A 23,352-nucleotide genomic window follows, 5' to 3' on the forward strand; every position below is an offset into this window, starting at 1 on the left:
AGGGAACAGTGGTTTTCTCTATGCACATCTGTGTGAATGAATTGATTAATATTTTGTGGCCTTTTGAGAGTCAACATCAGATGAGAAGAGCTATCCTGCTGCTTCAACTCTGCCTGTCAGTCAGCACCTCTCTGGAGTTAAGTGGGTTCTGCTGCAGGTTAAATGTCTAACAAAAATCTTCACAGTTACTTGGAGTAAGGCAGAGCTGTCCCTTAGAGCTAGGTGCATTACTCCAGCATACTCTGAAACATCTGTGATTTTCAGCATAGGCAACAGACTGGGCTTCAGGAGAGTTTTCTCTGAATCTTTCACTGCCTGAATGTTTGGGATTTGAGGGCAAGCCTCTAGGGTGTCAATTTATGCCTTTCAGTTATTTTGCCTGCTCTAGATCCTGATCCTGCAGATACTTGGGCATGCGCCTGTGCCTCTTTGAGTGACAAATAACACTAATCAGAACGGGGAAGGGAAATGTGAACTAAATATTTGCAGGATTGCAATCCATCCTCTATGGTAGAAATACTGTCTGCTTGCATAGTAACTGGCAGGGTGTGAATTATTAATAAAAATATCCATTAAAGATTTTTTCACATGATTTCTAGTGAAGAAGCCAGTCTAGACCTGTTAATTATTACAGCCACCCTTGGGTGTGTTTATTATTATTCCTTTCTATATTTTGAGTCACTATCAGCTTTTTTTTTTTCTTTCCTCACTACCTAGTGATTATTAATGGCTTAAAGCAAGTAACAGCAAACATTTGATGTTCATGTGTATCTTATCTGAAAACTCAAGTAAGAACTTCCAAAATCTAGTCAATATAGTATTAAAGTGATTTTTAGCATATATCACAAGATGGCAATATCTTTTCCATGCTGTTTAATGCTGTGTTCAGATGACCATGTAAGTCAGTGAGGAAATATTGAAAAAATTGTTGAGGGAGTAAAATATTTCTTGAAAAGTTCGGTCTATTGTGATGTTTCATCTTTGAGATTACGCTGACATTATAAGGTCTGGCAGAACTCTTTGGTTTTGTTTTGATTTTTTTTTCTCAATAAGGAAGATAAAGATGACAGACTTCAGTCAGTGGAAAATGCTGTAGAATTATCCAACACACAAAATATACTCCTGATACTGTAAATTATTTGATCTTGCTATTTCTCCCACTTCTTAACAATGTTAAAATAGTCACCAGATATTTCACCACCTTCTAGATGGCTTTTTCAAAAGCTGGTTAAAAGCCTAGGGCATACTTCACCTGTTTGTAGAATGTTGAAAATACAGGAGCAAAACGTATGTGTGGGTTTTGAATTAAAAAAATCCATAAACCCCACAATACTCTATTGTTTGTGTTGTCTTTCTAATATTGTCCCATGCAGGGCCAGAGAGGGATGGGTACCTGGCAGGAATGTGAACTCTCCTTCACCTTCCCCACACATGTTCAGGGACAGGGCTGTGCCCAGGCTTGTGTGCACTGAGAACATAGAAGAAAGAGGCACCTTTGAGGCTGAGCACCATGGAAAGGGTGCCAGTACATGGTCATCAGCAAGGGGCTTCCGAACTGCACAGACCCTAAAGACTCCTAGGCCTGGGGACAGGTTCCAGGAGAAGATTTAGGGCCAATGTTGAGGCTTCAACAGCCATTGCACCTGTAGCACAGTCTCATAGTGTCTCCTCAGGTTGTTTTAGAGTTTAGCTGGCAAATGGGCATCTTCAAACTGCGCATAAAATTTATTCGTCATGAACATTGTTAATGCAGAATCAATGACTATAAAGTTATTGGCTAGAGAATGTGCTCTGGTAGTTACATGTAACCATTTCTCTGTGAAGAATCCGCCTTTTTGTCCCAGCATGGGTTTTTTTATGGAACAATCAGAGATGACTCATGTTAAATGAGTGCACACAAAATAAACGTAGAAAAAAATGTTCTTTTATACCAAGTTATTTAAATAATCCCTTTCAGCTTTAGTGATACCTGCAGTGTACAATGAAACCTTTCTAGGCAAAGTTTGTTATAAATGTGATTGTTATGAATTATGTCAATTTAGCCACCAATTAACAACTTGAATAAATGGTTACATTCATTATCAGGTGGGATGCAAAGTTAATTGAAGTCTGCGGGAGCTTTTCAGTTGAGTTCCCAGAGCTTTGGATCAGGCCCATAAGCATATGGCCAAATAACAATAATTTTTCTTTTTTTAGATAGCTAATTTTCTTGTGTTCTATTTAGGTTGGAGAAAACATTGAACCTTTCTGTTTCTAACCTGTGTGACCCCATTAATAAGGAATGAACACTTGTTCTAAAACTCCCAAGGAAAATAAGTTCCTGTCAAAACCATTATTGTTCTGTCTTTCCACATGTGGCCATGTGATACGCTGGAGTTTCAGAACATTCTCAGCCTGTGGAAATGCCAAATAATTTGTCTAAAATGGTAACATTTCTTTAGCTGTCCCTGTAATTAAAGAAGAGGAAGAAAGACAAGCATAAAGGCTTTTTATAACTTGTCAAAAAAAACACTCCCTTCTTGCCAAGATTAATTTATGAAAACATGTCTATGACTTAGAAATAAGCTGAAGGAAATAGTTATTATTTTTTTCTATTTATTTTCTCATAGACTACAGCCACTATGTTGGCTAGATTTCAATGGGGTAATCATGATTTTCTTTACTGAAAAGCTCTCATTTTATTTGCATAAGTAAATTTTTGAGCTATCTTGTAATAGTGTCATTTGCTATTTGAAGGGATATTTTAGTGCGACACTGTATGCGTGCATGTGTAAATAAATCCTGATCCCAGAGTAGTCTGATAGCTGAGAACAGTGAAAAGAAAGGAAATCGCTAGTAATAAAAGCTCAATTTCCAATTACAAAAAAAAGGTGAGAAAGCAAACAGGAAAATGCATTTTGATGGCGAGAGTGTATAAAATGAAATCAGGAGAATTAGTGATATTCTTAAGATTGAAAATGAGAACAAAGGGATCTCCAAAGCAGGATGTTTTTATTTGTTGTGTGACAAGTACTTAGAATGAGTCATTGATGAATAAATTGCTTAATTTGAACTGTGGTAGTTTCTGAATTTGGGTTTTTTTCTTCTTTTTTTAATTTAGTGATAGAGTTTGAGCCTGAAGCTCTCTGTTAATCCCCAGTGTCACTGTGGCAGCATCAGACAGGACTCACACGTTTGTCTGGTCGGTGTCAGTCACGCGTCTCCACGAGACTGGCTGAGATCAGGGGACACTGGCAGACCAGGCGTGAAGTGCTGGAGTTGGCTCTGAGGGAGCCCTCAGGTGTGCCCTAAATCCTGAGGCTTACTTGGGGTTCCCCTGACATGACCAGCCGAATCACCCAGAACCTTTTCCCAAGTGCTCCTGTAGGCAATGAACATGAAATAGGCCAAAACTTGCCATTAATACCAAATCAATGTGGCTGCTGAACTCTACTATACAAAGCCAGCTTTAGGCTGAGATATACATGAGATGTCTAAAAGTAGGTGAAAAAGGAAAAGGTAGGCTACACATGCAACATTTGATAATGCAAAGCTTTCACCTAGTTCCTTTGATTTCTATGAAGTTTAGTCAGTGGCAGCATAGTGGAACTACTGGCATCTGATAGTTGTTACAAAAATGTTGCCAGGCTTAAAAAAAAAGTTAGTATTGGGCAGGAATGAAAAGCTGAATTTTTTGTCTCTCATTATACTGGCTTTTTGTGGTGTGGTTCCTTCAACCACAGCAGAATGACTCCTGATTTACAGCAGAGATCAGGGAAAGATGAGACATCTCTATGTAATGGTATGCTGCAGAGCTCAGGTCTCTTGATGTGCTGGAATCTCTGAGAATTAATATGCTTTAAAGGAAACTAAATGACGACCTGGAATTACTCTTAAATGTAGTTATTTTATGTTTGGCTATACGCAATTTGAACTTTGAGACAAAAGAAGAACAAAAAAGATACTTCTGAATACCTTCTGCCTGTGTCATTAAGAAAGTATATGTGAGAAAGACAGATGATAGAAAGACAGATAGATAGATAGATAGATATGTATTCAAGCATACCAGCCTTTCTAGACATAAGTGTGCAGACTCTTCATGGCTGAGTTTCCTTGTGGTATGGTATTGAATAACATAGTGCTCATCTGCCTGCTGAATTCCATGTTGTGCCGTGCAGGGTCAGCAACAGCACTGTGTGAGTAGGAAGCGTGCTGGTGAATCTCTTGTTTTTGGACCTGTTTGTCTGCAAGGGCTGGAGGACATTAAATCTTTGGTTCCTGTGCTGCTTGTAAAGCTGAAATGCCCTTCTTTGGTACCAAATTATGACAATGTTCTAGGCACAAAACCAAGCAAGTAGGTGAAGATCTGCCATTTTCAATCTCGATAAAGCAAAATGTCCTGTTGCAAGAAGAAAGGAAATATAGAAGAAGCTTCACTCCTCTTGCCTACTCACTTCTTGGATGAGGAGAAAGAAACCATGCACACAACTGTTGTGTATTTTTTTTCTAAAAAGTTCTTTCTAACACATTCAGTGGTCAGAAAGCAGGGTGACAGTGACAGGGCGGGACAGGTAGTGTATCGCAAAGGCAAGCACCCTGCCGTCCTGCCATGAACTTCCTGTGGCTCAGTGGGCAAAAGGGGCTGCAGGAATTGCCTGGTAGGCAATGGAAGAGGACATTGGCGAGGCACGCTGGATAGGTGTGCTTGACAAACACAGTGCCTACATCAAGCAATGCCCTGTGGTGCAAAGCGGCAGTTTTGGAGCGGTTCAGGAGAGAGTGAAGCCTCTGTGAAGCAATATGCTCTCCTGTACAGTGGGCTGCTGTGACAGATAGTCAGGGGCTCAAATGTGGGACATTATGTACACCATAGCATAACCAGCGTTAAAACCTGCTGTGGAGAGCAGAAAGCGTCTTTCTGCTAACTCATTAAAGATTTAGAATGTCTTTGTGCTTCTCAGGTAATAAAACTCAGTATAATCTTTAATTGTTAAGGTAGATTGTAATGGGCAGTACCTAACTGCACTGTTCCAGCCTTGACAGAGGAGAGAAAACCATCAGGTATCCTGCAATGAGTAGAGGGTTTGTCTGGGGTTTTTTTGGTTTTTTTTTTCCCACTCACCCAGCTATGCTACTATACTGAAAGAAGTGTAGACAAATAGTTCATGAAGGGCTGCTGTATTTTAAATAATGTAAAACTTCCAGAGGGATTTTGCATTTTGTGAAAAGATTTTCTGTTGATTTTGCTATTGCCACTCCTTAGATGTGTGCTGGGCATATGCAGTTGCTGTTCTATACATGTATTCAGTGTGTCTGTGTTTGTTCTCAACTGGGCATCTTCATTCCTACAGCACTGAAGGAAGTGGTACAATTCTACCAGCAAACCTACTCTTATTATTTGATGCTTCCCTCAAGTTGTTTCCAGTGATTTAAAAAACAAGTGTTTATATATTTGCCATCTCTGATATTTCAGATCTTTGCTATTTTCATCCACTCACATGCCAGGGTTTGGCTGAAACCAAAGTGAACTTTCTTGAGCTGCTGGAGAGATAACGTGTTTCCTTTTGCTCTGCTCACTTTCTCCATCTATCACAGTCATCTAGATATTTATGTAGAGGAGGATTTATATAAAATTAAATAATTAATTGTGTATTTTGAAACAACCTTTCCCCCTCATCCCTGTTCATTGTTTATTTTGTGTGGGGTTTTGGCTTCTAATGTAAAGGCTCTTTGGCTCTTCTGGTGCTTTTGCAGTAAAAAAATTAAAAATCGCAGTTAATGGTGACTTTCCTTCAACTTTTTCTCCACCACTCATAAGTTTTATTTCAAGGAGTCCTCAATTCAGAGATAGCGTTTTATATTTTAGTCCATGTGATTTGGACAATTGATTTTTAAATCTTTTAAAGTTTTGGCATTTGCCATGTCCTTTGTCATGGAATTTTGTAGCTAGATCTATACTTTCTATGAATAAAAATCTCAGTTTTGAACCCTATTGGGTCCCTGTCACTCCGAATGCCCACAAAGGACTTGGAAGAAGCAATGAACAATTGTTTCATGCTTACTTATCTTCTTATTGTCATTCATGATTTTATAGACCTTTATGATGTTCTTTCTCAGCCCTATCTAAGGCTACTCGTCTGTTTAGTCCTGATATAGAAACCCTTCCCTAGTTTTGATCAGCACTCTTGCAGCACTCTTTTAAACAGTTTCTCACTCTGCTATATCCTTTCTGAAAGGAACAGACCAGAAGTTTGTGTATTATTAGAATTGTGTCTCTTTAGTGGTATGATGATAATTTTCTGGGTTTTCTCTATTCTGTCTCTAGAAAATCTGAACATTCCATTTATTTTTCTGAGTATGGCAGATTGCTGAATGAAATGTTTCCCTTTGGATTTCAGAGGACTATGTAAGCGATGTGTCTTTTCTCTCTGCAGCTGCCGATGGGATGGTGTGTAATGAGCTGTGCTCAAGCGATGGCTGTTGGGGGCCGGGGCCGGACCAGTGTCTCTCCTGCAAGCACTTCATCAGGGGAAGGACCTGCATCGACTCTTGTAACCTGTATGATGGGTAAGATACTTCCCTTGCACTTCTCCCTCAAGTTGCTGACTACATTGTTCAGGACTTTCATGAGTAAGTTATTTTGGTTTTACATTAATCAGTGGCTGTTCCATTGCCAATATTACTGATTTTGAGTAAAATATATTGTGGGGTACGTTTTAAGTATTTCCAAATCTGAACGTGTGTAGAAGGCTTTACCTAGTATTCTGCTGACTAAAATTGTCATGCAACATCAAAAGTTTGCACTTTTTGCATTCCTTATGACCTGGACAGTTTGGTTTAGGTGAAGACTAACCCATCATTTAGCCCTACTTGAATATTGACACTCCTATTCAGAAACATATACAGTTAAGTCCTTTCAGATTAGTTAGATATAGGCATGTGATAAAGACTAAGGGACCCCAAAGTAGAAAAACTGGCTCTCTTTTTTTTTTCGTAATGCACTGTATATGTGGACACACACATAAATAATAAAAGCAACATGAATTCTTTCCCCCTGCCCTTATCCCATTTGTGCATGTGAGGATGGGTGAAGGGAATACCTACATACAGCACAGCCAAGGTGGCTGGATCAGACTTATGACAGAAAAATAGAGCTTGTATTAGCTGCAGCAGAAAAAAAAATCACTATTAGGCCATGGAGGCAAGCAGGTGGAACTTCCCTTCCTATGTAACAGTATAGCAAAGTCCCTGGCATCTCTTTTAAAGTCAGGACAAAATAAAATCTCAATTATTTTAACAACCTTTTTCAGCTCAAACTGCTAATTGAAAATAAGATCACAGTATAGTTTTGGTTTGTTGTTTGTTTTTTTTTTTTCCTCTTTTCTTGCCTTGGATGCCAGCTCATGTAACTGTTATGGCAAGAGTATTGAATGAACTCCCATATATGTGTGAAAATATCCTAAACTCTTCTATCTGTACAATGCATGCAAAAAAATAAATCTTGTCAGAGTGCAGTTTTAAATGCTTGATAGCCCATCTCCTCCTCCCCCTCTTCCCCCTGCCCCCTCAAAACAACACCAAAGCCAAACAAGCAACCTGCCACAAAAACCAACCAAACAAAAAAGCCCACAAAACAAACAAGCAAACAAAACCACACAACCACTAAAGCAGTAGAGTTGCAGACCACTGTTGTGGTTTCATATGCACTGGATTATGTTGGACCACATTTGGTGGCTGGTTTGCCATGAAGCCTATTGCAGTAAGATCACATGGAGGCTTCCATGACCAGCCCTCAAATTGGGAAGTTCTGATCTGTGTTGATCAGTGAGTGGTATTTACACTTTCCACAGGCTCAGTTCCTTCCTACCTATATGAAGTAATTTGTGACCTGGGCTTGAGGAGGTTTTCATTTGTTTTTTTGAGGGCTGCATGTTCATCTCACACAGCAGCAGCAGTGCTTCAGGGGAGGGTCAGGTGTATTTTACTTCTATTTTAGTCCTCAACACCAAAGCTCTGTCTCCAAAGCCAGAGGGGGGTCAGCTCACTTGTCATGCTCAGGTTAGGTTTTCCTCAGCTGTATTGTTGGCAATAGATCCTAGTGGCTGTAGAGGAGCAGAGGGAGAACACGAATTAACTAAGCACTGAGGCTTTCACCTGAATATTACTAGAGTTCATTAACATGAGTGTACAGCATATGTTTAACTGTTTAATGCAAATATTTTTACTAGCTAATGCAACAAGATAGGATCAATCTGTAAAGCTTATGTGTCCCGTCTGAACTAGTTACACAGGTTCTCTCTGTGGTTAGTGGGGAAGAAGTGACCTGTTCAGATGTTAATTCACCTCAGCCCTAGAGGAGGGTGGCATGAATTGTGTGGAGAAGGAGCTGGAGGGGGTTTTGTGAGTGGAAGCCAAAATGAAATATCTTGATAGAAGAAATTCCACCTACTATCACCATTTTTTTCTCCCTTATAAGTGGTTAATAAAAAACAAAACAAAACACTTGGGCGATAGTTTCTTGTAAATACAGAAAATAAATGAGCAAAGGGATTTGTTTTGACATTTTATAGATTCAAACCTCAGTCTAGGATTGTTGTTGATGAAAAAGTTATGAGCCTTTTGGAGAATGGACTTCAAAGAAGGAGCATGCACAGAGACTTAACTAAACAAGAACAGCACTGTGATCAATGCTCTTTCTAATCCTTTCCCATCTCATAGGGGAATCTCACATGTAACAAGTGGCTTCCTAATTCTGAGCCATGAGGCACAACTCATACATAAAAATCCATAGGTAAAAACCTAGAAATGAACTGCTTTGTCCTGTTAATGAGGTCATTGTTTCTTAAGCAGACAGGAGGAAAAACACTTTAGTTTTATACTGGTAAACAAGATGGTTTCTACTTCACTTGCCTGTGAAGAGGTTGCTGATGGGGCCTGAGTTTCAGCTGGTGTAAAGCAGCATAATGTTGTTGACAGAATTGATCTCAGCTGGCACAGTCTGTTGGCCTTAGTGAAGCTGAAATAATTTCCACCTGGTGGAGAGTCAGCCATTTTATCTCTGTTTCAGTCTCTCTCTTGCTTTCTTGTAAGCTGCCTGCAATATATTTTCCTAGGGAATTTCGAGAATTTGCAAATGGTTCCGTTTGTGTGGAGTGTGATCCCCAGTGTGAAAAGATGGAAGAAAATATGATCACGTGCTATGGGCCGGTAAGAACACAATTCAGTATATTATGGGCTATCTTGTTAAAGTGTGCTAAAGCATAAGCAGTTTTTGCTTGTAGAGTTTGGAGCAGCAGTTGAAAGTTAGTGTTAACAAAAGCAAAAATTACAGATATTTTGCACAAAAGAAAATAATTCTGCTCTTGTTAGATGGTGCTGGGAATAAAATTTCTTGGATAAGCTTCCTTAAGAAAATGGTTTAAAAAGTGTAGTGTCCTTTTCTTTCCTGAGTTGTCTTAATGCCGTAGTGGTACAGATGCACAAAGTTTTTAAACGGCAGGTAACATTCAGTTGTGATTTGTGTGCCCTCTTTTATCACCGTTTTCAATTTTTATGCTCAGTTCTGTACTGTTGCACAACTTCAGTTTCTTTTTCTACCCCCTCCTGCAAAAAAACGTGTGGGAATTTTTCTCAGTCTCTCAGCAAGCTTGAACAATATGTTGGTTGGTTGTTTTACTTTAGGTTAGCCTTTTAGGATTTTTTGTTAGAGATTTTTTTTCATGCATTGTAAATGCATATTAAGTGGAGCTATCCGCTTTATAATGGTCAATGAGTCTTCTGTCAAAGGTTATTGCTATGAGATAGAAGTTGCCTCTTTCTTTTGGTCTTTTGTATATTACCAAGATTAAAAGTCACAGTTATCCTGGGCTATTGTTGTATTTTAGGCTCTTCATCATTGAGAAAATGTAACCCGTAAGTTTTCTTCTTGTTTCTGTGAATTACCTACTGAATGAAAAAAAAGGGCACTACCCTGACGATCATTCTCATTTTCATTTCTCTTGCAATGTTATGTTTTATGCAATACAACCATCAAGTAAGAAACTAATGTTCTTCAGCCCCTGAGGGAAATTTGCATTTGTAGCAGAGCTCATGGACACAAAATCCTGGACATCACATCTGGTTATACACTGGTTTATCATCACAGCTCTAAAATTTTTACTTTTACATTGTTGAGGAGCCTTGGTTTATAGTTCTTAGCAGTCTAATCTGCATATGTATTAAGAAGTAGACTTTGTAGGTCTTTGGTATTGTATGTCCCCATACCGTAAACAGAACACAGTGCGGAAAGTGATTCTGGAGTGCAGAGGCAGGGGATCCCACTGAAAGGCCATTGCAGTTGGTTTTCATATGTGGTTCAGAATTGAACAGCATTGCAGGAAGTTTCTCAGGGTTAAAGTGGGCATGAAGTGCATTGTGTTAAGCACACCAGTAATATTGAGAAACTTATTTAGAAGCTGGAAATCAGTCTTGAGCTCTACAGAATAAGTTTATGGCTAAAAGCACCAGGATTTCTATGTGTGCTGCTTCTTAACAGAGACTGCAACCGTGCAGCTAACTCATTGTTTGTTAGGAGATAAATGCTACTACAGTTATTGCTGAGTGTGCCATTGTGTCAGGACCTGCAGCAAGAAAAGCCAGAGTAACCTGAGTGCACTGCATTTCTTTCTACCACATTTTCCAGGGTCCTGACCACTGCACAAAGTGTTTCCATTTTAAGGATGGTCCAAATTGTGTGGAAAAATGTCCAGATGGCTTACAGGGGGCCAACAGCTTCATCTTCAAATATGCTGATGAGGATCGTGAGTGCCATCCATGTCATCCGAACTGCACCCAAGGGTGAGTGCAAATTCTGTGAAGTGAGCCGTTCTATTCACTGTTTATAGCACATTGTGATTTAGCTACAAGTTCAGCTTGGTAAAGCATTTATCCCATGCCTGAAAACAAAGTGTGTGCAGCAGTAAATGTAACTCTTGATTTCCAGGTTTCTCATCGCATTCAGGTTCCAGTCATGAATGTCCAGCAGCTTATCAGAAAAAAAGCTTACACGTCTTTTGAAAAGTATGGAGAACAACTTTTCACAGTATTGCTCTTTTCTTCTAGCTAGTGCTGGTTTGTAGCAAATGCTGCCACGGACACTTATGTAAGTGTAGGCCTGTACAATTACTATATTTTTAGTATTTACATTTTGACAGGATTTTCAGCTCTGCTTATTGGTATTGACAAACTTTTCCTGGCAGCGTTACTGCGAGACAAAAGTGTTATTGCTGTCTTTCTCGTATGGGGCCTGATGCAAAGGGTATGTCTGAAACTGGACTCTGTACAGGAGTGGGAACATCAGTTTCTCAAGATCTGTCAAGTGCCCAAAATCACTTGTTATGTTTGGAAATACGCAGCCCATGTATCCGAGCTGGAATCAAGAATCTGTGCAACAAAGTGGTAGTAGTCATGTACCCAGCTATTGTTTTGCATGGCCCATGTAAGTTATAAATGTCTTTTCAATTAGTTGGATGGTGGTGTCCAGCATACAAAGAAAGGGAGAGGCAGCCAGGGGAAAAAAGAGAAAATTTTAGCCAGTGAAATAATCTCCGACAAGAGGCTCTTATTGTTTAGAAGCTAAAATTAAACCAGTAAATTATTCAATGTAATCTTGATGTCAACAGCTGTTGCCATTCAAAATGAGACCTTTTGCTGGTTTTGCAAATCTAATTACAATAGAACCATTATGGAAATGAAAGTGAGATCGCAAAGACACAACCAGGATCTGTTACAGATTTGTCTTCCCCTTAGACCCTTTAAATCGGTTATGCAATAAGAAAAATGCTGCTACTGTGGAAGAAGAGTGTAAGAAGAAACAAAATGAAAAGATGAGCTCATTTTAGGAGCTCTGGTCCTGGCTTTAAGAGATGTTGGAAGTGCCAGTTCTGATGGAATCTGACAAGCCCAGATGATAGATTTACTGTCCGCCCTGCAATAAGAAGTACCCTGGAGAAATGACCAAGTAACACTAGTAAAAGGGCCAAAGGTCTCGTCTAGCTTACATTTGTAAAGGCGTGGTTATTTCCCAGAGGAGGAGCCATCTCTTTGCCACGAGGCAAATACTATTCCTCACAGAAGTCCTCATACACTTATTAAAGGGTTAATATGTCTACTTTTAGGTATTTTGTCACCCCTCATGAAAACAACACCCTAACACCCCTCAAACCTGGGTATGCATGGGTATTCTTTTCCAGTGTTCCTAAAGAATTTCTGGCATGTGATTATGTTAATTAAACTATTAATGATTGCCGCAGATGTTTGGGGACTATGGGTTGTCCATCTTCTTGCCAGCATTATTAGGGGCTGAATATGCTCACAGAGAGAAGGGAAAGCAGTTACTCTCTCTCCTTTTATCCTTCTGTACTGAATTTGCTTGTTTCATACCATTCCTTTCTAAATTAATATTTAAATTCCCCTCAGTCAGGATTCTTCAGTGAAATAGGTTGTGGAGGGAACATATCTTGATATTTAGCTCATGACTAAATGGTACAGAGACACCATAATTCTACTTTATCTAGCATGTCTGTTCTCCTCTCTGTCAGATCAATTGCTGGAATAAAACTGATGTCCTCGCAGTACAGCTTGGATACTCGTCAGAAAGGGTTGAGCTGCTGCAGAGCCATGCTCCCAGTGTGGTATTATCTCATTCCTGCAGTGCTGCGCTCTTTGAGTCAGAGTCCTTCCTAAAATGGGCTGTTCTCATACATCATTTCTAGCCATCCCCACCTGTTGCTGTCACCAAGGAAGATATCTGTCCCACCTCTATGTTTCCTGTGAGCATTTTGCCACAATTTCATTATGGCACTTGCAGGTGATTGCTTTACAGTCTACAGCATGAGATTTGATAACACCGTTCTCCTCCCTTGTTCAAGTATAATGACTGCTTCTGTTAATAAGTGTGTAATATTCCAGCCCTATTAATGATCTTACGTTGACTAAGAGAACTATTAAGGAGTGAGTTCCTTGGGTGCAACAACTGTGCTCTTGGCCTTGCACAATAAACACCAGCTACTTGAAGCCAGTTTGGAGCAGATTTGAGGTGCGGGGGGCAGCTATTCCATTTAATTCAAGAGAGGCAGAAAGCATTTGGCACCTCTTTTTGCAGAGCTAGCCAAAATGGAACACTTACACAGAAATAAAATACTAATTATATAATAGCATTTGACAGTCTGCTTCCTCGCTGCGCATGATAAAAATGTGAGATCTCACTGGACACCACTGCTTATCATAGAAAGGCATTTTCTCACACAACTTTTTGAAGGAAATGTGTTACTCTTCACCAAAACTTCATTATCTTTCTAAGCCAAGTTCAGAAAAGTCGTGGGAGCCTTATCAATACATGTGTGGTCCAGAGGCATTTGAAGGTAGTAGGACTGTCTTACCCTTAAAATTTACGTATATTTTTTGGAAGACATTATGAACTCAAGACAAAACAATAGTACAAATTCAACAGCAGAAAACTCTGAATAAGAAACTGTTACTATTTCATTGGTGCAAAATTTCTTCCTACCCCCTGCTCCAGTTAGGTTTTCTTACTGCCACCATCACTATCTACCTTCTGTTAGCTGAGTAACCCCCTGGTTTTGAGTTGTCTGGCTTTATCCATAGCAATAGTTGGATGACCAGGTCATCACCACAACTAAGGTTTTATCCTCTCCAGGGCTAATCCATTTACGCCATTGTATAATCAGTTTTGTTTGTCTCCTATGACAGACTTTTTTAGAATTCTTTTGATTAGAAATGGTTTGGCTGCTCCACATCTGTGAACAGTTAAGACTCCACCTTTCTGTCTTAAGGAAGAGTGATGACAGCCAATATTTGTGACAGGGAAAAAGGATTGTTTCACGAAAAAAACAGTTGTTAGACCAATTTTCAAAACTGTTTTAACTCATCATTTCTTTTCAGAGGATGATTATCTGTAAAGCTTGGTTGAGCTCCAAGTATAATTTTTTTGTATGAGCTGTATTGGACTGTTGTAAGGTACTGAACATATAATGAATAAATTGGCATGTATCAGTTAACCAGGTCATTTTACAGAGCAAACTTGGAAATGAAAACACCGGCCAGACTCAAAGCAGAAGGAGCCCTGGGCGTGAATGGAGTACCAGTGTATGATTGTGTCATGCTTGTACTTACACATGTCAAAAAGCCTGAAAACAAGGAAGTCATTTCCAGAGGAAAAATAACTGATGACTTGGTGGTGCAAATCAGCTTGTTAATAAATATTGCTGTTACTCACACAGTATTATACTTTACTGCATGTAACCAGGACAGCCAGAGAGGAGGAGACAGTTCAAGACGGCTAGGAGTAATGGAAATTGCACCTGGACAGAGTTTTCCATTTGGGGCTGGGCATTCCACTGAAGAAGATCACAGGTTTAAATAAAGATCAATGGTATTTCAACTTGGAGTGGGTGAGGTCCAAACAGCTCTCTCTTCTTGGATTCCAGTCCTATTCTCCAGAAGTCTGAGAGAATAAATGTACAGACATGAAAGGGCTCCAAGACCAATAGGCTCTCTTTGTTAGTTTGCCAGGTATCTGAACTAGTAATGGGCTCTCAGACCTCTCATTTGAAGATGGCCTTCTTTTTATTTATAGTGAGAGTCTGAGCTCAGCTTCTCTTGACATGCTAGGAAATGGAAGAGCTGAAAAATCTTTCTTTAGTCTCCTTCATTGCTGAACTGGTTTTCTGCAAATTGCTGGAAATGTCTTGAAAGGAAGAGATGTTGGATATGTTTGAGACTGGCTAGAATTCAGGTAGTCCTGAATGCTGAAGTCCTGAAGCCCAGGACATCTGAATTTCAAAAAACACCATCTAGAGTTCTAAGTTTTTGAACTGTGTTTAAATCTATCCTTTTTGCTTCGTGCATTATCTGGCCACCTCTGGGTATTTAATGAATCCTTTTTCTGTCTGCCCATTTGCCGAATAAAATGACTGTTGAGGAGATCCTTACAATTTCTGTTTGCATGTCGCAGTTTATTTTTGTAAAAATAAAAATTCAAGTAAACAAACAAGAGGTAAGGTTCACTATCATTTTGTTCTCCCTGATGGGCAGGTAGGAGAAAATTGAATTCACTGAATTTATTTTATAATGGCAGAGTGATAGCTAATTTGAATGCAGCAACAGCTGATGAGTGGCAAGTGATGGTGAAGTGGAAATAAGATCTCATGGGAGCATTTTTGAACTTTGGATTTCAGACATGCATATCCCTCTATCAAAGCCAAACTGAAAGCAGAAGACTTTTAAGATATGATCTCCTGACTATTTTTTTTAAATTTAAAACACCTCAACAGAGGTGAGTTTCAGTCTACTGATGTGTCAGATCACCTGCTCCTGTAGTAGACATACAGCCTTTAGCCTGTTAATAAAATGGCTCTGAGATCTAGTTAAAGAGTTCAAATAAGTCCTTTAGTTTCCTTAAGACGCTGAGAGCTCCATACTCCCCTGGCTACAGAGGCACTAGCTGGGCATTCAGCACTAAAGGGTGTCAGGTTGTCTTATGTTTATATATCTGCCTCAGATTTCTGACTGCTGTGTAAATTTGCCATTGACTTGCTATGTGAATGCAGAGGATCTAAGACACCACCTACTGCTCCTCATGAGGACAAGGAAAATCCACTCATACCCATGTTTTGCAAATGGAGATTTTCCCTCTGGTTGTGCTTCAGTGGTGCTGTGTCAGCTGGTTCCCTGCATTTCTGACACCTTTGGTGAGCCCCTGCTCGTTTTGCAGGTGGACATCCTTTGGCAGTATCTACGGAAAGCAGAATAAAATGCCTGAATCAACAGACACCATTTTGCTCTGGTTTTTGTTGTTGCAAGCTCATCATTGAACTTCCTTGATAAAAATATAGTCAGCTTCCAAAATATTTCTGCAGTTGCCCTAGCCAGGAGCTCAGAACAGAATGAACAATTGCATCCATTACAGAAAGAAAAAAAGTTTTGCATTTTGCTCCTGGAGGTCTTGTCTCACAAATGAACAGCTTTTGTGCAGTAATCACTGGTTTGATGGCATTCAGAAAAGGCAGCTCTATTGTCAGGACTCCCACATGTGCAGGTGAAACCCTCAAGTGTAGTGTGAGCCAAGATATGTCCAACCTTGAAGTGCTGTTTATGTTGCTGTTATTGTTCTTGTTGCAAGCTTGTTTTTGTCACAAGCTATAATTTTGTGGTGCCCTGGGTCTCTCTTGAGAATTATAATTAAGAATGTGACACAAAGAAGGGATTCCTGCTTCTTGGACTTGTAAATAACAGATTTCTCTCTTTCTCTCCCTATTTTCAATTTGGATTTGCTGCAGGTGCATAGGTCCACGTATGGAGGACTGCATCGGCCTGATGGATAGGTACTTGCTGAGTGATCGTTCCCTGTGTGTCTTCCATCCTTCACGTGTGGACAAGGGCGCATGTGTGTGCATGTCCTTGTGAATGGCAAATGACGTCTTTTGTTCTGTAATTGCCTGCAGGTGTAGAGGTCCCGCTAGTCATGACTGCATTTACTATCCATGGACACGACAGTCCACTTTACCACAACATGCTAGGTAACATCCAGCACTTCTCCATTTTTGTACCCAAGGTCCTTCCCTGGTTACCATGGGAATGTTATACTATCCAGTTTGTGCAGAAATATGGCTTATTGGGAGAATATAATTTGTTCTTAAATAAGATATGCCTCTGAACATCCAAATTTACTTTTCTATTTGAAAGCAAATTAAATGTCTTACTTTTTTAGACTGATTAGAAAATGCCTTTTTTAAAAATTTTTAGGTTAGATCAGTAAGGGTTAAATTCTGAATTTTTCTGCAGAAATACATGTTCCTTGGTAAAATTTTACAAGAAGTAATCATGGTGAAAACTCTGGTTAAATTGGAATTTACCTTCTTCCTGTTGTTTTTTTGTTTGTTCTGTTTAAGACAGAGCTTAAAACCAAATGCAGCTTTTTCTTTCTTGCTTCTTCTCTGGAAAAAAAAAGAAGTGTTTCAGCAAAATGAATTTCTTCTTTAATTCACATAACACTATTATCTTTTTTTCATTTTCTGTTTGATAAAAAAAAAAAACCTTGCAACAATTTTATTTTTCACTAGTGATGATTGAAACAAATTAACAGAAGAAAAACTTCCCAAAAATTCCAGTTATATTCTGCATTCTTTTTTATGTAAGCCCTTCATTGCCATTGAGTTTGTTTGTTTTTAAATTCAAACTGGTTAGTATGACTTCCAGGCTTTGGGTTTACTTTCATGAGCTAAGACTGAATGAAAAAAATAGCATTTCAATCAACTTCACCTCATTAAGGGTTTTACTTTGGTTCCTTTTTTTTCTGTTCTTTAAAAAAAGATTTGAAGATTGCCTTTCCTTCCTAGCTGTGTACGTAATGTGGATGTTCTTATTTCTAGCTGTTGAGGGAGAACGTGTTTAGACTTGAAAAAGGGTAGTCTATAAATGCTATCAAATGGTATAATTGTTTAATTAAATCAATATCAGTTCTGACTTAATTCAGGGACCAATGGGTGAGCAACAGGAGAAGACTGAGTTTTTCAATATTTCAGTATTTTTTTAATCTTTCCGATCTGAGCTGTCCAGTTTGAGATACTTCTGTGTGGGACTCATTTTCAGATGTACGCATCCAAACTGAGTTTCCCAAACCAAGCAAGCAGTTTTAAAGGTCTCTGTTCCATCAATTTTACTCAAAGCACAAATATAGAAAATATATTATTATTTGCACAAGTTAAAGGGCCTTGCTAAGCTACAAACAAAGGCCATGCTAAAGTTCTTTGCTTTAGTAACCTGTTTAAAAATAACATGTATTTCATCAATTGGATTTTTAATCAGTTTTTGAGGGAACAGTGAGGGCTCTATACTGGGAAGACAATTTGCTGGCAGTAGTGTAACTCTTACAGTGTTATAGGCTGCTCGCTCTTTTAGCTCAAAAGCCATTCAGATGTTGTTTGCTGTTTAATTCAAGTGGGATAACTCCAAAACTTACCTTTCCATTGAAAATGTTCAGGTAGTAGTAGAGTCTCTGGAGGTACTGCCAAGTACCTGCTAAATTGATGGAAAGGCTCCTGTTAATCACAATGGATGTAACATTGGGCCTTATATTTAAAAGTGGAATTAAAGGAGCAGAACCTCAAACGTGATGACACAACACTAAAGAAAGTGTTGTCTGGTAAGGTGACAGGCTTAAGCCCTGTATTAGCAGACAGTGCTTATTTTGGTTTTTATGTTGTGTAAATCATAGGTTTTGTCTCCTTCAATCTACTGTCAAGGTAGTGAAGCAAATTATATTAAAGCAATTGTTTTATTCTGCTAAGGTGAATAATTTCCTGCTCCATTCAGTATGAGGAGGAAGATCCTCAAATGTTTCTTTTAGATCTGATGGATTTTTTTTCCCAACTTTGCTGCACTTATTTTAGGAAAATTATTGCACTGTGTTTAAATGCCAGTATGTATTCTTTAAAGCCAAAGACAGACATTTCATACCTTTATATTGATTAGATTAGTGAAATTGTGGATTATTATTTTCACTGAAAATAGTTCCTGTTGTTTGGGCTAATAATGGGCAAAACTGCACTGGCAAAAGTGATACTTTTTATTATGGTAGGAATGTAAATAAAAAATTGCTGTGTTTCACTTAAGATAGAACCTTCTTCATGTCCCTCTAACAATTGCATGACCTCCCTAGACTTACAGACCTTAAAATAATTAATAACCGGTTCTACCTTTATCCATGGACTTGAATTGCTTCCGTGGCTGTGAGTTAGCAGTGAATTGGAGGATTTTGTGCTGTTCAGGCAGCTGAAAGCGAGAGCAGGGCGGCTCTAGCCACAATATTTCTCATCTTCACCTATTTCCATCTTCATACCAGTGTTGCTTTTCTTTCCAGTTTGCATATTGTTTTTTGCCATGATGTGTTGATTCGGAGGCATTTGTAAGAGTCTGTTAGAACAGCGGAGGAGTTCTTCCTGTTATGTTTAATGAAGATGGATCCAGATGTGCATCACATGGGTTGTTGTCCTGATGGCTGGTGAAACTTCAGTTTTTCTGCTTATGTTTGTTCACTTATATTTAATGGAAAAAAAATTCCTTACTTGTGACATTGCATTTCTTTTTGCATAGGTTTTTTTGAAACCTTGTGATTCAATAGAGTTCTGTTGAAAACAATGCAAGGCGATTTTGTTTTCTAGTGCATGAGAGATTGCAAATCTGAAGTTGTGATCAGAAGCATGTGGTGGATATGACAGGAAAGAACTAGTACCTTGATGTTATTGTTCTGAGGAAGCTGACGTTTCTCTCTATTTATGCCCTAAGAAAATGTCATTCACATTTCCCTTTTAACTAACAGAAACTAATTAGCCAGGACCACCATTGTCAAGTGGTTACATAAAATGATGCGTAGATGTTAACTCAAATTACAATCCTAATGCTAGCTTTGTGTCAACAAAGGACGTCCTCTCAACAAATCATCACTTCCTAAACAAAAAAGCTGTTTTTATGTACTGCGTGTGTGTATAAGAGCTAATTAACTGTAAACCATATGTAATGCAGGCAAATCCTTTCATAGCTGTTTTGTAGCCCTGCACAGTATGGCTTCAATAGAATTTCACAGCAGCTCTGAGTAGATGATGGGGAAGGGAAACCACCTCTAATAAACTGCTAATGTTCATTGCTTTTATGGTGCTCTGTTCCATTGCTTGGAGGAAAGTGTTCCATATGTTCTGTATTTTTATAGAATAATTATAGTCATTCTGGAGGGAAGAGGAAGAGAATCTCTGTAACATAAGAGGAGAAGTAGGATCTGTGAGTACAAACTAAGCAACATTACTTGATTGGTAAAAGATGCTACTCTTGAGAGACTTTTAATATGGAGCTTTCTGATACTATATCAGAACAGAGCAGTTGAAGAAATGGACTTCTATATTTTTTTAAGAATCAAGTCTATAAAAACAAGTAGTTTCTTGTTGTGCCTTTGTTGTTTGGATAGAGCTTACACTTAATCTTTTTAGGACAGGCGGATAAAGAAATCCCTGTTCTGTGTGAGAATTTGATGCTACTGAACTGGTTCTCAAAACAGAGCTTTGCTGTGGGCACTTTTATTGTCAGCAACATGTCACTGCCTGGAGCTTTAGGAGAAGTATGTTTTGAGTACTCCTGTGGCATGAATGAAAGTCCCTGCAGTGATGTCTTGAGCTCTCCTGCTTTTTACCATTCCCACTTAGTAAGACTGGTTTACTTAGGAAGTGAGCCAGGTGGGTTTTCCTTCTTTTCTGCTGTACAGATCTGACGACAGATAAGAAAACTCTCATTGTATTAAAACTTCTGTTCTATAACATGTTCGGAAAGATTTATCTGGGATCTGCCAGGGCTTCTACTTCATCTGCTTGACTCAGTATGGTTGGCTGGTACGGTCTCATAGTATGGAAGGATTTGGTAGGTTCTTCTACTACGGAGAGAAATAAACTGGTAAGGTTGGGAGAGTCAAAGAACTAGATGCAATTGTCATGCAAGTGCTTTTTAAAATCCAGTCCGTGGCTCCAATAGTTTGAAGCTCCCATTGAGAGTACGCAGGATAGAATTAAACCAGAAATCTGATGTTTCTGGTGTTTGTTATATGAAGAGTGGAATACTCTTGCAGTATATTGAGGTTGTTGATACCCATAGACCAAGTTTCTCAACAGCTCTGCTTGTTTAGTGGGTTTGGTTGATGCTCATGATTGTGCCATGTTGCACATCAAACAGAGAAGTGCTACAAGGAGGTTACAGAAGTTGCCTTAGCATGTCGCACTGTGACTAAGTGTGGCAGTGCCTGTTGTCTCATTGGGTATGTCCCAGCCATTGCACCTTCTTCAGCTGCTGAGCTCTGAAGAACCACTAGAGCAGTGCCCAGTCTTACAAAGGGAAGCAAGCAGGTTTCTTGCAGAAATGTGCAGGGACTTGTATTTGGTCGGCTTAGCTTAGGACCCAAGGTAACATAATGAAATACATAGTACCTCTGTTATCCTCAAACTTCATGCCAAATGTTCATTAAGTTGTACTACTCAATGGCTTGAGTACAAGGTCCAACATGATGAGCTGCATGCATATGTTCAGACCCCCTGAACAGCAAGCCTTCTTGGTTTCATCAAAAGTGTCATGAAAAGTACACAAAATGCAATGAACACAGTATTTTCTGAGCACTGGAGTTCTGTCAGGTCATCACCAAATTTCTCTGCAGGGATTTCTCTCTAAAAGCATGTTCTTTTTCTTTGCTACCACAAGCTGAAAAATAATTTTTTCAAATAAATTTAAAATAAGAAAATTCTCTGTTCAGAAAAGTGACTAAATTTTTTTTTACTGAAACATAGCAGAAAAATCTAGACGTGATTAGGCTGAACATGGTAGGTCACTGCTGAAAGACAAGAAGCATTTGGAAATTCCAAATTGAAAATGGTTTATTAGAATGGAAAACACCACATAGCCCTATTGCAGAGGTCACTTTTATTTCTTGTCAGGCTACATAAGCCTTGTGTTGTGTGTCTGTACTGGTTTGGCTATACAAATAATATATGACGCAGAAATAAAACTGTGCCATGAACAAGTGACCTTATTATAGAGCAACAGTATGTATCTCACCACTCTCCAATGGGTTTCTTTTATGGCTTGAAATGAGGATTTAATTTGGATTTAATGTTGGTATAAATTAATTATCTATTATTAAAAATACATTTGTAGAGCTTTAGAAATATGTAAGATATAAAGTTGTTTAAACCTCAGTGAATGGTTTCTTAATAATACATTAATATTTAACATATAATAAATCAGAACTAAAGCTTGCAGTCCTACTTCCAATCTACCTGCGTAATGCAGGATTTGTCACTCTTTCATATTTAGACAATTTACATGACAAATGTATTTGAGTTCAGAGTCCAACCAAGACTTAATTGTCTGCATTCTGGCTTACTTGCTGTGACCTGTCAGGAGATAAAGGAGCTGCAATTCTTGCATTTAAGTGGGAAGCTCTTGGTTGGGATTCTTCAGAACAGTACATTGGTGTAGTGGTGGGCTTGGTTTGTAAGCACGTATACAGTCACGTCTGCTTAATTAAATCTCTTCACATCAAAGTTAGTATCTTACGCCATGCAGTCTACTGCAGGTGGGGACTGCATTTGTGTTTGGGATAGATTTATTCCTTTCTGGTATTCATAAAGTAATCTTGCAAGAATTTCCCCCATGCACGCTTTTCCCTTGCCTATTTAAAACCAGTTAAATATTTGCTGGAATGATCAAGTGTAGAACACTTGATGCAGATGACAATTTGTACTTGAAGTCTGCAAATGGCATTACCTTTTTTGTTTTACATGCAAAAGTATATATTCTACTTCTCAAGCTAATTTGCAGCAGTTTTTCCAATATTAGATAAAAGAAAACTTGTTAGTGATGATAATACGGTTCACAGTAAATCTTTTTCATTTGTTTTTGCATAAATGGGAATACCAGCTTTGAACTTGATAAGACATTTTCCAGTTTTACCAGTGTATAGGCTGCAAACACAATGGTAAACTAATAAAACAAGCTGTAGGTTTGAAGGAATTAACAAGCTTCTGTCCCTTGGTGCTACGTGTGGAAAGTTGCACTGCAGTAGTTACCAAATGTGAAAGCATTACCACAAATACCAGCAACTGTATAGGAATCGAGCATTAGTAAATCAAGACGTTAGACCAGATTACTATATCTTACTGTAATGTTTTTCTTGTCATGCCGTAAACTGAAGTAACAGGGTGGGAAAATATATTAAGGGTTTCAAATAACTACATTCAAATTGTAGTGAGAAAGGGGGCCTAATATAATACTAATCTCATTTCCCATGCAATGTGCCCTCTTTGTTAGTTCAGCTTATTTTCCATTTCCTGTAAAACAGAGTTATTTTGTGTGTTTTCTACCTTGTTTTATAGGTACTGGATAGGATTGAACAAGAATGTAGACCCTGTACTTTCAGAAAGACTTAGTCATTTCCCAGGACTCTACGTTAAAGAGATTTTAGAGAAGAGTCACCAGCCTGGTAGTGAGGAGGTTTGAGAGCTCAAACTGCTAATGCTTTTTTTTGGCTGAAGGTCAAAGTATAGAGCCTGATTATTATCCAAAAGTACAAAGGTAAGGAGCAAAAGTTTGCTTAAAGATGCCATTGGTCTAGCAGACTGAAAAGGAGAGTGGGGTGTCTGTGAGATAATTTAGTGAATGAAACCTGAGGACAGACACATTCAAAGCAGCAAAATGCCAGTGCATTTCTAATGAGGATTATTAATCCCTGGAATTATTTTTCTGGGTGATATTCTGTTCTCCAGCACCAGACTGGAACTTTTT

General features: G+C 38.7%; 1 protein-coding gene across 4 annotated transcripts in view; it reads left to right on the forward strand.

Annotated features, from left to right (window-relative positions):
• The window catches only part of ERBB4 (erb-b2 receptor tyrosine kinase 4), a gene marked incomplete at its 3' end in the record, with an annotated part of 614,339 nt that overhangs the window by 462,733 nt on the left and 128,254 nt on the right, over positions 1 to 23,352 (forward strand). For 2 of the 4 annotated variants that reach the window (XM_082056772.1, XM_082056773.1), the window contains exons 13-16: positions 6,414 to 6,546; positions 9,093 to 9,186; positions 10,661 to 10,815; positions 16,317 to 16,361. In XM_082056772.1, coding sequence (XP_081912898.1) covers positions 6,414 to 6,546; positions 9,093 to 9,186; positions 10,661 to 10,815; positions 16,317 to 16,361 — 427 coding nt within the window. Of the gene's footprint in view, positions 1 to 6,413; positions 6,547 to 9,092; positions 9,187 to 10,660; positions 10,816 to 16,316; positions 16,362 to 16,481; positions 16,557 to 23,352 lie in introns of all 4 variants that reach the window. The other 2 variants (XM_082056775.1, XM_082056774.1) reach the window with 2 other exon arrangements.

The sequence above is a fragment of the Streptopelia decaocto genome, assembly GCF_964273445.1.
Source record: "Streptopelia decaocto genome assembly, chromosome: 6".
In the NCBI taxonomy this organism is placed as follows: Eukaryota; Metazoa; Chordata; class Aves; order Columbiformes; family Columbidae; genus Streptopelia; species Streptopelia decaocto.